Source organism: Bos javanicus, chromosome 18 (genome assembly GCF_032452875.1).
Source record: "Bos javanicus breed banteng chromosome 18, ARS-OSU_banteng_1.0, whole genome shotgun sequence".
Taxonomy (NCBI): Eukaryota; Metazoa; Chordata; class Mammalia; order Artiodactyla; family Bovidae; genus Bos; species Bos javanicus.
The window spans coordinates 59,166,598-59,181,457 of NC_083885.1; the positions used below are offsets into that span (position 1 = coordinate 59,166,598).

A 14,860-nucleotide genomic window follows, 5' to 3' on the forward strand; every position below is an offset into this window, starting at 1 on the left:
TGTATATGGTAGTTTTATTATGAATTGAGTTCAAGTATTCTTTTTTTTTTAATGTTTTTACCAGTTTTCTTTTGGTAGCCTAGTATAGAATCCTGTTGACAAACTCAGCTGAGTACAAAGGATACATTTTTATCATCTGAAAGATGTTGAAATACGTGTAAATAAAAGGATGATATAAAATTGTCCAAAACATCTGGCAAAAGACGAATCCTCTGGTGTCAGTTAATTTTTTATAGATAAGCATGCATGCATGTGCAAGTCTGTGGTTTAGAAAGAAGACATCATGATTTAAAAACTACATATCACCTTTTTTTTTTTCAGTTGAAATTATGTTATCAGTATAATCTGTGGCCTTGGAATTTTCTAAACAATCCTGTTAGTGTTTTAAGTAGTAAATTATTAACAGTTGTGTTTCTGTATCCACGTCTATAATGACCTTTCATGCTATTCCACATTGTTCACTTTGGACTTTTTTTTTTTTTCATATTAATACAATATTTATTTGTTTTCCTTCTGTCAAACCCTGAGCCCACCACTTTCCCCAGGCTGCCTGAGGAGTTACAGGAAAGGGAACATACAGGGCAGACAAAGGAGAAAGAACTATGGGAGGTGGAAACAGCTCCTTCGTATTGTGAAGAAGATGAGCTAGACCACCATCAGGCAAAAGAGCCCCATGGCCTTTGAGGGCCAAGCCCATGGCGTAGAAGAGCTCCTGTTTGAGAGAAGGGTTCCTGGCATAACAGTGATGAAGCTCCCGAACACAGTCCCACTTCCAGCCCTGGAGCCAGCCACCCCTGCTGTGGCAGGGAACTTGGCTGCTGTGTCAAAGTCCTTTGAAATGGCACTGGTTTGGAAGCTGTGGCTAGGAATAAGTGAGATGGTCCGGCGACCTGGGGCTGCCAAGCTGCTGTGGCTCTCATCAGTCAGTGTCTCCAGTCCTTCACCACCACTGCAGACAGTGATCACTCAACAAGGGGGAGGTTCTCCCCATCAGGGAGAGGGTAGAGACTAATTTGGCACAGGTGTCCATTTTCAAGGGATGAAGGCCCAAGGCCCGAGAGCTGCTCCCCTTGCAGAGAAGACAGAGGGGCAGGGAGGAGGCTCACCTTGGACTTCTTTCAAGTTTTCTTCAGGAGCCCTCTGTCAAAGGACTTTTAATGTTCTCTGTATTACTTAACTGTTAGATGCTTAAGCTTCAGTTGCTGAGCCCAAGCTTCTGAGTTAAGCTGCTTCATGTAACATTTCTTACCTTCTTGATCTGAGTCGAGTTTCTCAGAGTGTCTGTGACACAGGTTTTCTTCTGTAAGGTGGGAACAGATCATTCTTTAATGAGCTATTAAATTGATGACAGGTTCTTGCCTGTAAAGTACTTCTTTAATGTTTAGAGTAATATTATAGTAATTTAGAGCAACAGGAAGCCTTTAGACACTTTTGGTTCTTGCTGCTGTTATCAACATCAAAACTGAAAATTTTGACCTTTCTATTAAAAGTGCCGTGGATTTCGGCATCTCTGAAGACACCACTCATGCTGTACCTCATCTAGGTAATGAATTGCACTCACTGGGTAGAACATAATATCTGACACTTCTGTATAGCCAAAACAGTGTTGAGCTATATGTTTATATATTTCATAGATTTTGAACAATGATGAAAAACCCATATTAATTGGAGGATCTCATAAGGTCTTAGGAAAAAGCATCAGATCAGATCAGTCACTCAGTCGTGTCCGACTCTTTTGAGATCCCATGAATTGCAGCATGCCAGGCCTCCCTGTCCACCACCAACTCCCGGAGTTCACTCAGACTCATGTCCATCGAGCCAGTGATGCCATCCAGCCATCTCATGCTCTGTCGTCCCCTTCTCCTCTTGCCCCCAATCCCTCCCAGCATCAGAGTCTTTTCCAATGAGTCAACTCTTTGCATCAGGTGGCCAAAGTACTGGAGTTTTAGCTTTAGCATCATTCCTTCCAAAAAAATCCCAGGGCTGATCTCCTTTAGAATGGACTGGTTGGATCTCCTTGTAGTCCAAGGGACTCTCTCAAGAGTCTTCTCCAACACCACAGTTCAAAAGCATCAATTCTTGGGCACTCAGCTTTCTTCACAGTCCAACTCTCACATCCATACATGACCACAGGAAAAACCATAGCCTTGACTAGGAAAAAGCATAAGAAATTAAAATTAGAGATCCATAAGTTCTCCAGATACCCCTACATGGATCTGTTAGAACACATACTTCAACCAAGTCAATCCTTAGCCCTTACTACCCTTTCTCTTTTGCATGAAAATGAGAACTTTTCATGGCCCTTTTGGTGACATGTGGTTTCATTTCAGGAACGACTGACCTGTGAGGATGTGGCCATCGAATTCACTCAAGAGGAGTGGGAATTCCTGGACCCTGCTCAGAGGGCCTTGTACAGGGACGTGATGCTGGAGACCTACAGGAACCTGCTATCTGTGGGTGAGGATGACTTCCTTCCAGAGCTGCCCTTGGGTATCTGCATTTTCCCTGTGTGCCCCCTTGGGAGGCCCTGATGTCTTTCATCTGAGAGTTCTGGTGACTGGGGCATGACACAGCTTCACAGGGTTAAACTGACCCTCTTCAGATGCTGTGTCTGTTTCATGTCATATCTGAGGTTGTCCCAGAGCTTAATCATGTACAAAGCTCACTGGCAAATAAAAAAAATACCAAAAAATGGGATTTCCTATTTTCCACCTTTTGACTTTTGGCTCAGTGTTTTAAAAAATCCACAGCACTTTAGATTTCTTTCTTCTGATAATGCTGAATATCTATTTGTTTGTTTTTGCTTGGTTGTTTACTTTTTTTTTCTGCTGCACCATTCTGCATATGGTATCTTAGTTCCCTGACGAAGGATCAAACCTGCACCCCCTGCATTGGAAATGCAGAGTCTTAACCACTGGATCACCAGGGGAGTCCCAGAATTTCTGTTTCTGATCTGAATAGTATCTCCACATTGGAGCATGAGAAAAAGCTCTGGACAGTGGGGAGTGATGTAAAAGTAGACAAAAATACAATGTATAAAGAAAAACGAGTATCTCAAAAGGGCTGTTTTTTTCTGTTTAGGAGTGGGACAAGTTGGTGGATTGGATCCTCTGTGGTTGTTACTTAGGAAAATGTAAGGAGAGTGGGTAGAGAGATCGTCTTTTTGATCCTAGATCCTATGAGGGGAGCATATGTGAATCTCACAGGCTCTTAGCTTGCCATCTGTAGGTCGAGTGCATGGTCCCATATCCAGATCCTCTAATGTCTGACCTTCATGTTATATTAAGTTTACTCTTGTGCTGCCCTACCCAGTCTGGGAATGTCAACTGTTCCTGATGTTACATTCTCCTTATTTTGTATCCTTTTACCTCTTAAATTTCTTTGAAATATATTCCTGAGGGTCTGAAATTTTATCTGGTTTCCTTGCTGTGATAATCCACCTATGTTTAATTGGCAGCCTCTGCTGAGTCTCTGTGGAGTGGATTTACTAGGTAACAGAAAACTGTGATGGAAACACTATTCCTAATGTTATTTTCTTGCTCTGTACAAAGTCACCACTTGAAGCTATCCAGTAGAGTGGTCAGTATGTTCTAGGATTATGAGAGAGAAAGTATCACGAGAGCCCGATACATCTTTCCAGGTTATTTTATGGCTTTGCAGACTCTGTCAAGGGCACCGTGACAGTGTTGTTCGTGTGTATCAAGGACCATATATTTTACCCTCTGTAAATAGTATGGGAATTTATCCCAGGACAACTTTGTCCAAGGTCACATTCTCATATCTATGAGGCTATTGGCTGCACTGTTGTTCTGGGCATTGTAGGTATTTTTTATTTTATCATTGAGTTCAAATTTCTGTGTTACTCTTAGTGTTTCTGTTTTGTATTTGCAATGCGTTGGATGGTTGATTGGGGAATGGTCCCTATGGTGGAACTGGTGATCAGTCCCTCTTAAAATTCTTGATATATTCTTTGTACTCATTTACTATCAGATGTATGATTTCCACATATTTTCTCTTTTACTGTTGATTGTCTTTTCAAACTCACTGAACTTTAATGCACAGTAGTTTCTAATTTTGATATAGTTCAATTTATTGTTATCTGGTTTTATTTTGTGGCCTGTGCTTTTGGTGTTATATCTGGTAAATCATTTGTGGGTCCAATTTCCAGAAACATTTCCTGCATGTTTACTTCCAGGAGTTTTATACATTTGGGACTTAGGTTTAGGTCTTTGAACCATTTTGAGTTCATTTTTGTCTGTAGTGTAAGATAATGTTCCAAGTAAATTCTTTTGCTGGTGGGTATTCAGTTTTGTCAACATGTCTTGTTTCATAGACTGCTTCCCCCATTTAGTAGTTTTTACACCCTTGTGAAACATCTTTTGAACATCTGCACAAGAGGTGTTTTTGTTTTTGTTTTTGTTTTTACCATTCTTTTTAGGTATGATGCTGTTGCTGCTGCTAAGTTGCGTCAGTCGTGTGTGACTCTGTGCAACCCTACAGACAGCAGCCCACCAGGCTCCTCTGTCCCTGGGATTCTCCAGGCAAAAACACTGGTGTGGGTTGCCATTTCCTCCTCCAATGCATGCATGCATGTACACCAAGTCACTTCAGCCATGTCCGACTCTGTGCCACCCCATAGATGGTAGCCCACCAGGCTCCTCTGTCCCTGGGATTCTCCAGGCAAGAATACTGGAGTGGGTTGCCATTTCCTTCTCCACTTTTTAAGTATAGTTAATTTACAATGTTGTGTTTTAGGTATACAGCAGTTTACAAGATACTCAGTATAGTTCCTTGAGCCATTATATCGTATGTTCTTGTTGTGTATCTATTTTGTATATATATTAGTTTGTATATATTTAGACTCCTAATTTATCTCTCCCTTTCCTGCCTCCATAACCATCCTGTACTATCCCCTTTGGTAACCATAACTTTGTTTTTTATGCTGGTGAGTTTATTTTGTGAATAAGTTCATTTGTATCATTTATTTCAGTTCAGCATATAATATCCTATGATATTTGTCTTTCTCTGTCTGATTTCACTTAGAATAATCCCTAAGTCTGTCTATATTGCTGCAAAAGGCATTACTTCGTTGTGTTTTATGCGGTGGAGGTGGCAACCCACTCCAGTGTTCTTGCCTGGAGAATTTCATGGACAGGGGAGTCTGGCAGGCTGCAGGCCATGGGGTCTTAAAGAGTTGGACATGGCTGAGCTACTTTCACTTCACAATATTCCCTTGTATATATGTACCACATATTCTTTATCCCTTTGTCTGTCAGTGAACATTTAGGTTGCTGCCATGTTTTGGCTGGTATAAATAGTGCTGCTAAAACATTGGGGTGCATGTGTCATTTTGAATTAGTTTTCATCCTTTCTGGATATATGCCCAGGATTGGAATTGCTGGTTCATGTGATAGCTCTATTTTTAGTTCTTTATGGAACCTCCATGCTAGTCTCCAAAGTGGCAGTACCAATTTATGTTCCTTCCAACAGTGTAGGAGGGTTCTGTTTTCTCCACACCCTCTCAAGCATTTATTGTTTGTAGACTTTTTGATGGTGGTCATTCTGACCAGTGTGAGGTGATAGTTTTGTGGTTTTGATTTGCATTTCTCTCATAAGTAGAGACGTCAAACAGCTTTTCACATGACTGTTGGCCATCTGTTTGTCTCCTTTGGAGAAATACCTGTTTTGATCTTCTGCCCAGTTTTTGATTGGGTTGTTTGTTTGTTTTGATATTAAGCTGTATGAACTGTTTGTATATTTTGGAAATAAATCCCTTATAGGTAGCATTATTTGCATATATAGTCTCCTGGTCCAAAAGTTGAATTTTTGTTCTTTTTTTTGGTTTCCTTTACTTTGCAAAAAGGTTTTAAATTTAATTAGGTCTCATTTGTTTGATTTTGCTTTTATTACCATGACTCTAAGAGATAGATCCAAAAAAAATTTGCTGACATTTATGTCAGTGTTTTGCATTTGTTTTCCACTATGAATTTTATAGTATCTGGTCTTGCATTTAGATGTTTAACACATTTTGAGTTTATTTTTGTATGTGGTGTTAGAGAATGTTGTAATTTCATTCTTTTTCATATAACTATCCATTTATCCCAGCATCACTTATTGAAGAGACTTCTTCATTCTATATTCTTTCCTCCTTTGTTATAGAATAATTGACTATAAGTAAATTGGTTTATTTCTGGGTTTTCTATCCTGTTCTGCCGATCTGTGTTTCTGTTTTGTGCCACCATCATACCACTTTCCTAGTGGCTCAGACGGTAAAGCCATCTGTCTACAATGCAGAAGACCCAGGTCCAAGTTCAGTCCCTGGGTCAGGAAGATCTGCTGGAGAAGGAAATGGCAACCAACTTCACTATTCTTACCTGGAGAATCCCATGGACAGAGGAACCTGGTAGGCTACAGTCGATGGGATCACAAAGAGTTGCACACAACTGAGCGACTTCACTTTCACTTAGTTGACTGTCAGTTTGTAGTGTAGTCTGAACTCAGGGAACTTGATTCCTCCAGCTCTGTTCTTTGTCAAGATCATTTTAGATATCAGAGTCTTTTGTATTTTGGTACAAATTAAGTTTTTCTTTGTTTTATGAAATATGTCATTGTTAATTTGATAAGGGTTGCATTGAATATGTCGATTGCCTTGGATAGTATGGTCATTTTGACAGTGTTACTTCTTTCAATCCAAGAACATGGTATATGTTTGTGCCATCTGTTTGTGTCATCTTTGGTATCAGTCATCAGCATCTTATAGTTTTATGAGTACAGTTCTTTTGACTTTTTAGGTAGGTTTATTCCTTAGAATTTTATTCTTTTCTATGAGATCGTGAATGGGATTGTTTCATTAATTTCACTTATTGATATATCATTATTAGTGTATAGAAATGCAGCAGTTTTCTATATATTTTGTATCCAGCAAGTTGACTCTGTTCATTGATGAGTCTAGTAGTCATCTGGTGGCATCTTTGGGATTTTCTGTCTGTAGCATCATAGTGACAGTTTTACTTCTTTTTAATTTTTTTTAACTTGAATTCCTTTTGTTTCTTTTTCTTTTCTGATTGTTGTGGCTAGGACTTCCAAAAATATGTTCAATAAAAGTGGCAGTAGTGAACATTCTTGTCTTATTCATGTTGTTAAGGGGAATGCTTTCAGTTTTTCCCTGTCGAGTATGATATTAGCTGTGTGTTGGACATATACAGTCTTAATTATGTTGAGGTAGGGTCCATCTGTGCTGACTTTCTGAAGGGTGTTTACCATAAATGGCACTTGAATTTTGTCAGAACCTTTTCTGCATTTATTGATGATCATATGGTTTGTAGTCTTCAACTGTTAATGTGATGTATCATAGTGATTAACTTGTGGATATTGAGAAATCTTGCATCCCTGCAATAAATCCCACTTGATCATAGTATGATCCTTTTATGTCCTCTTATGTATTAGTAACTGTTTGAATCTGCTCTTTCGAACTCAGGGAAGGTCTAGGAGAATAAAGCCTTTTTCTATGAAAAAGAGTTGGATGCCTCAGAAAGGCTTTTGTAACTGGGAAGGTCTTCCAGAGTCAGTTTCAATCCCTCCTTTTCTTTGATACTCCTCGATCTTGAGATGAACATGTGTGGAAGAAGAAATTAAATGAATGTCCAATAGAGAGGTTAATCATACTTGACAGAGGAACCCAGGTTTAGATAGCCTTTTCCTGGATTTTCCTTCTGATTTCTGCTGATAAGATTCTTACACAATATCCTGGAATATTGTGTATGTTTTTCTTGAATATAAGCATGCCATTGTAACATACAAAATTCACAGTTGGATACATTACATTGTAGATAGTATAACAGGTATTATCCTGCTTTCTCCATATATCACAGTCACTTTTAAAATCTCTCTTGTTTCTGTCCCATACCCATAGTATAATGCCCATAAACTTGCTGAACCAATTCTTTTCTTTTAATGTCAGTATATTAGTTTGTGCTCTCAGTTATTTTCCCAAAGACATGCAGTCACAAGCTGATATCTGACATAAACCTGTGTACCCTATGCTCCACACAGGCCCTTTCTTCGTCCTGACCATTCCTTACATAGTACCCCGATATGGATGGAAACATTGTTCGTACCTATCACATCCCTCCACGATCTACATACTCTCACTGTAAAGATAATGTCTGGTCATTTATTGAATATGTTTCTCAGGACATGACCTAAATCACTCTGTGCATCCATGATGACTCACAACCCATTTTGAGATGGGATGGTTGAATAATAGTTAAACAGACTACTTCTGACTTGTGTCTTCCTTGACATTTTCTTTCTAAGTTCCTTGTGGGTTTTTTTTTTTTCTTTTGTAATATTTTCTAGTCTATTCATTTGGTGGGTGGTCATGTTTACAAATAAGTTTTCTCAGTCTGTAGGTTCAGATTCATATCCTGGTTCTCTTACCACTTTGTGCACCAACTGGGTGTATCCCCTGCTCTGATTAGAGAAAAACATGTTAATTTACCTCAAGCCTTTTAAAGCAAATTAGTGCTGTCAGTAGTACATGTTTTATAGTAAATACTCAAAATGTATTGTTTAAAAAAGGTAATATCTATATTCTGTCATGTTCTTTATGATACGACTTTATCTACATTATATCGTTTTAAATTTTTATTTATATTTTAATTGAAGGATAATGGCTTTACAGAATTTTGTTTTCTGTCAGACCTCAACTGCATTATATCTTGTATGCTTTTCACTTGCAACATTTTTCAGCAATATTGTGTCTGACCCTGGTCAATAAATACACAAAGAGCACTCTTTATTTATTATATTTTGGTGCCATTAAACTAGGTATTTAAGAATAGTGCATGGCTAGAGATTAGCCTTCCTTGATGCCTCAGTGGTAAAGAATTCACCTGCTAATGCAGAAGATGCAGGTTTGATCCCTGAGTCAGGAAGATCCCATGGAGAAGGAAATGGCAACCCACTCCATTATTCTTTTCTGAGAAATCCCATGGACAGAGGAGTGCGGTGAGCTACAGTCCACGGGTCGCAAAGAGTCAAACACGACTGAGCGACTGAACAACAACAACATAGGTAGGGATTGCTTTGTTTATTGGCTGTTAGAAAACCAGTGAATATTTTACGTCTTAATTTATGTATCATTTACAGATGATGGTCTTTTAGCATGTATTCTGCAATACAGCTGACACATGCTACTTGTTAACGTTGTAAAATGCCTTTTCTTTTTGGGTACGTAGTTCTATAGCAGATTTAGAAAACTACGTTGTTTCAAAAAAAAAAAAAAACTACGTTGTTTCCAAAAAATTGTTTTAGTCATATTCTTCATTTTCTCATTTGTTTTCAATTGTAAACAACCAATTATGAATAGTTATTAATTGGGTAAGCTTGGTTTTGGATTATTTACTGTTACAATATATAATATTTTGTTTAGAATTTATTTATGTATAGTAAGTATGCAGAATACAGTGATAGTGTAATATTTTTCTTTTCAATTTGAGACAACTATTGATTGATACCTTCCTAAGGGTCCTGGTAGAAAAATATTCTGTTTTTGAGAGTTTGCATAAGATTGTCCAATGTGAGTGTGTTTGGCATATGGTTTTTAAAACTAGGCTACCTTAACGGTGAATTTATGTTATGCTTTCTTAAGTTAAGAATTCTATTCCTTTAGTGTTTCTAAAAACTTAAGGTCGTCATTGTGGTGTTTCATAACGTGGCATAAGTATTACTTTTGGTATAACATATATTCAACATGAAACATTTATTTTTGAATTATTGTGAGCAGGATACCTATGATTCTTTTTATCTTGTAGATATCTCTCCTACACATGTGATCAAGTATTTACAACCCGAAGCGAACAGTGATAAACTAGAAACATTCCAAACATCGATGCTGGGAAGACCTGAAAGCTGTGAAATCAAACATTTTCATCTTTGGGAAAGTCAGGAAAATATGTGTGACTTTGAGTGTCAGGGGAGAGATGACAAAAGTAATTACAAAGGGACACCTGTAAACCTTAATGGAAATGTGCCTGATGGAAGAGATTCTCATAATATAAAGGATGCAGGAATCAAGCCCTTTGGAAACAGGCTTGGATTTAACTTTCAGGATAAACTGCAGATATTTCAAACTGGCGGGATAATTTCTGAATATTATGAAGTTGAAAGGTCTGTCAACAACAGTTTCTCATTTTCACCACTTCAAAGAATTCCTCCTTGTGTCCAAACCAGTGTTTCTAATATATATGGGAATGGTTTTATGAATCCTTCAGTAATAACACAAGAACTCAAAGCACACAAGGAAAAACCTTACAAATGTGATGAGTGTGGCAAGGCCTTTTGTGGAAAGTCAATCCTTTTAAGTCATCAGACAGTTCATACTGGAGAGAAACCTTACAAATGTGATGGGTGTGGCAAGGCGTTTACTCACAGCTCACACCTCAGGAGACATAAGAAAATTCATACAGGAAAGAAATTATTTAAATGTGATATATGTGACAAAGTCTTCAGCAAAAACTCAAACTTGGCTGGTCATCAGACAGTTCATACTGGAGAGAAGCCTTACAAATGTGATGAGTGTGGTAAGGCCTTTCGTGTAAAGTCAAACCTTTTAAAGCATCAGACAGTTCATACTGGAGAGAAACGTTACAAATGTGATGAGTGTGGCAAGGCCTTTACTCACAGCTCACACCTCAGGAGACATAAGAAAATTCATACAGGAAAGAAATTATTTAAATGTGATATATGTGAGAAAGTCTTCAAGCGAAATGCAAAGCTTGCTGGTCATCAGAGGGTTCATACTAGAGAGAAACGTTATAAATGTGGTGAGTGTGGCGAGGCCTTTCGTTTAAAGTCAACCCTTTTAAGTCATAAGACAGTTCATACTGGAGAGAAACCTTACAAATGTGATGAGTGTGGCAAGGCCTTTACTCACAGCTCACACCTCAGGAGACATAAGAAAATTCATACAGGAAAGAAATTATTTAAATGTGATATATGTGACAAAGTCTTCAGCAAAAACTCAAACTTGGCTGGTCATCAGACAGTTCATACTGGAGAGAAGCCTTACAAATGTGATGAGTGTGGTAAGGCCTTTCGTGTAAAGTCAAACCTTTTAAAGCATCAGACAGTTCATACTGGAGAGAAACGTTACAAATGTGATGAGTGTGGCAAGGCCTTTACTCACAGCTCACACCTCAGGAGACATAAGAAAATTCATACAGGAAAGAAATTATTTAAATGTGATATATGTGAGAAAGTCTTCAAGCGAAATGCAAAGCTTGCTGGTCATCAGAGGGTTCATACTAGAGAGAAACGTTATAAATGTGGTGAGTGTGGCGAGGCCTTTCGTTTAAAGTCAACCCTTTTAAGTCATAAGACAGTTCATACTGGAGAGAAACCTTACAAATGTGATGAGTGTGGCAAGGTGTTTACTCACAGCTCACAACTCAGGAGACATAAGAAAATTCATACAGGAAAGAAATTATTTAAATGTGATATATGTGACAAAGTCTTCAGCAAAAACTCAAACTTGGCTGGTCATCAGACAGTTCATACTGGAGAGAAGCCTTACAAATGTGATGAGTGTGGTAAGGCCTTTCGTGTAAAGTCAAACCTTTTACAGCATCAGACAGTTCATACTGGAGAGAAACCTTACAAATGTGATGAGTGTGGCAAGGCCTTTACTCACAGCTCACACCTCAGGAGACATAAGAAAATTCATACAGGAAAGAAACTATTTAAATGTGATATATGTGACAAAGTCTTCAGCAAAAACTCAAACTTGGCTGGTCATCAGACAGTTCATACTGGAGAGAAGCCTTACAAATGTGATGAGTGTGGTAAGGCCTTTCGTGTAAAGTCAAACCTTTTAAGTCATCAGACAGTTCATACTGGAGAGAAACCTTACAAATGTGGTGAGTGTGGTGAGGCCTTTCGTTTAAAGTCAACCCTTTTAAGTCATCAGACAGTTCATACTGGAGAGAAACCTTACAGATGTGAGTGTGGCGAGGCCTTTCGTTTAAAGTCAACCCTTTTAAGTCATCAGACAGTTCATACTGGAGAGAAACCTTACAAATGTGGTGAATGTGGCAAGGCGTTTACTCACAGCTCACAACTCAGGAGACATAAGAAGATTCATACAGGAAAGAAATTATTTAAATGTGATATATGTGACAAAGTCTTCAGCAGAAACTCAAACTTGGCTGGTCATCAGACAGTTCATACTGGAGAGAAGCCTTACAAATGTGATGAGTGTGGCAAGGCCTTTCGTGTAAAGTCAACCCTTTTAATGCATCAGGCAGTTCATACTGGTGAGAAACCTTACAAATGTGATGAGTGTGGCAAGGCCTTTGGTGTAAAGTCAAGCCTTTTACAGCATCAGACAGTTCATACTGGAGAGAAACCTTACAAATGTGATGAGTGTGGCACAGCCTTTTCTGCAAAGTCAACCCTTTTACGACATCAGACAGTTCATACTGGAGAGAAACCTTACAAATGTGATGAGTGTGGCAAGGCCTTTCGTTTAAAGTCATACGTTTTAAATCATCAGACAGTTCATACTGGAGAGAAACCTTACAAATGTGATGAGTGTGGCAAGGCCTTTTGTGTAAAGTCAAAGCTTTTAAGTCATCAGACACTTCATACTGGAGAGAAACCTTACAAATGTGATGAGTGTGGCGAGGCCTTTCGTGTAAAGTCAATCCTTTTAAGTCATCAGACAGTTCATACTGGTGAGAAACCTTACAAATGTGATGAGTGTGGAAAAGTCTTCGGTCAAAAACCACATCTTCGACTTCACTGGAGAATTCATACTGGAGAGAGGCCTTTCAGATGTGATGAGTGTGGCAAGTTCTTCAGTCGAAATTCACACCTTACGAGTCATCGGAGAATACACATAGAGAAACCTTTCAAATGTTTCGAGTGTGGAAAATCCTTTATTCAGGTCTCAGCACTCACTAAACATCAGAAAATCCATACATGAGAGAAACTCATGTGAATGTGGTATATGTTAGAAGTCTACAAAATTCAAAGTTCAAAATTTACACCCTACTGTTGGTCAGAGAATTCACACTACTGAGAAACCATACAAATATCATGAGTCTGGCAACATCTTAGGCTTCATGAGAAAATTCATACTGGATAGAAGCCAGATATATATGTATTTATTAGTCAGGTCTTTAGAACATGAATTCATTCTAGAAAGATTCCTCACCAATTTCACAAATGTGGGAAAAAAAAAAAACAACCCTATCCTCACTGCTCACATCTCAACAGTAGTATCAGAGTATTTATCCTGGAGAAAACACACAGCAATGTAATTTGTGTGGCAAGGATCTTACCCAAAAGTCACAAGATAGGAACATAGTGGAGCCATACTTCCCAGATTCAGTGGTTGTGGCAAATCCTTTACCCTTTTCACTATATTTAGTCTCTGATGACTTTAGTTCATGTATTCAGCAATTGCAGTAAGTCCACATTTGAAGAGAAGCTATAGAGATCTTTTTGTGTAAAAGAAACCCGAATTCTAACTCAGCAAAGATGATTCTTTGGGACAGTAGCCCACCATCTTTTTGGTCTCCTGGCTTTCTGAATAAAGTCATTATTCCTTGCCCAACAAGTAGTCTCTCAGTTAATGGCCTGTTGTGTGGTGAGCTCTAAGATCTTCGCTTTGGTAATACACTGATCAAATGCTTTTGCTACATGCATTTCATAATGGTCTCAGGGAAGGAATCAGTGAGATGAAGGGGCTGACTTCATTAGATACAATTCATTCACATCCGTGTTTCCTGGAAAAACACATAGCCTGAATTACGAAATTCAATAGTGTGTGTGAATTAGCAACAGGGAGGTCAGAAAATAATGTAAAACTAGGACATGACTCATCATGGTCAGTAGGATCAGGAAGCCCTTCCGTACATAGTCCAGCCTGTTATAAAACATAATTTTCTACCAACTGACCTTGAACAGAGTAGGCAAGATGTTAAAAGGACTGGGCTTTTCATAGGAGAGGGACAGTTACCAGGGACTGATGGTGTTCTAGGGAAAATGCATAGGAAAATGGCCATGTTCTCCATTGGATAGAAATAACTGTTGTATGTATGGTTAAAGAAGAGTTACTCTTATTTGTGGAAATGGAAGACAGCGCTGTCACAGTGTTTGTAGACCAGGACCTGGGGACTGGAGTCAATGAGAAGAAGGAAGCAGGGGACCCAAGTCTGTAGTGAAACAAGGGTGCTTTATTTGCAAAAAATGCATGTTTCTATATCTTCATACAAGGCAGCTTTAGGCAGTACAAAAATTGAGGAAAAACAAAGCCAAGCAGATAAAAATCTTGAAAGGGCCAGGAAAGCAATCCATATCCTGAGTAAGAGGGGCATAACTGAATAGATTACCTTCAAGTGAAAGGTCACTGAAGGGAGTCACTGAAAGGCATCCAAGCAGATGCTCTTTCTCATGACCTCAGTCCTGAGAACTCCGTGCAGCTCTGCTCGTTCCTGTTTCCCAGGAACTGATAAGGAATAGAGTCCTCGAGAAACACAAAAGAAGAAAATAATATATTGGATCCTTTAAAGTTGAATATCCCCTGACAGTTCTCTCTTTTTTATTTTTTCATAATTGGTGATGACTGTGGATACTTTTGTGAAAAAGGCCCTGACCAATTGAGTTTGTTTAGTTTGAACAATTTTAGTTGAAAGGCATGGGAATATTACAAATATAATCACCAGGATAATTATCAGCGTTATAGTTCCAGATCCAATACTATGTGTAATGCTTTGAAGCCATCTTCAAGGGTCTAGCGCAGATAATTGATCAGCTAGCTGTTCAGCTAAGGTTTCCAAACTGTTGGAAGAGGGTA

The 14,860-nt window shown here is 38.6% G+C and overlaps 1 protein-coding gene and 1 pseudogene across 1 annotated transcript in view; one reads left to right on the top strand and one right to left on the bottom strand.

The window, feature by feature from the left end:
• LOC133229646 (zinc finger protein 665-like) overlaps positions 1–13,271 on the top strand; it is a 34,546-nt gene extending 21,275 nt beyond the window's left edge. The window contains exons 5-6 of the mRNA XM_061386226.1: positions 2,331–2,457; positions 9,816–13,271. Of these exons, the coding sequence (XP_061242210.1) occupies positions 2,331–2,457; positions 9,816–12,985 (3,297 nt within the window). The 3' untranslated portion in view covers positions 12,986–13,271. The remainder of the gene's footprint in view (positions 1–2,330; positions 2,458–9,815) is intronic.
• On the bottom strand, positions 646–1,122 carry LOC133229905 (ATP synthase F(0) complex subunit C2, mitochondrial-like; annotated as a pseudogene).
• Positions 13,272–14,860: the final 1,589 nt, after the last annotated feature.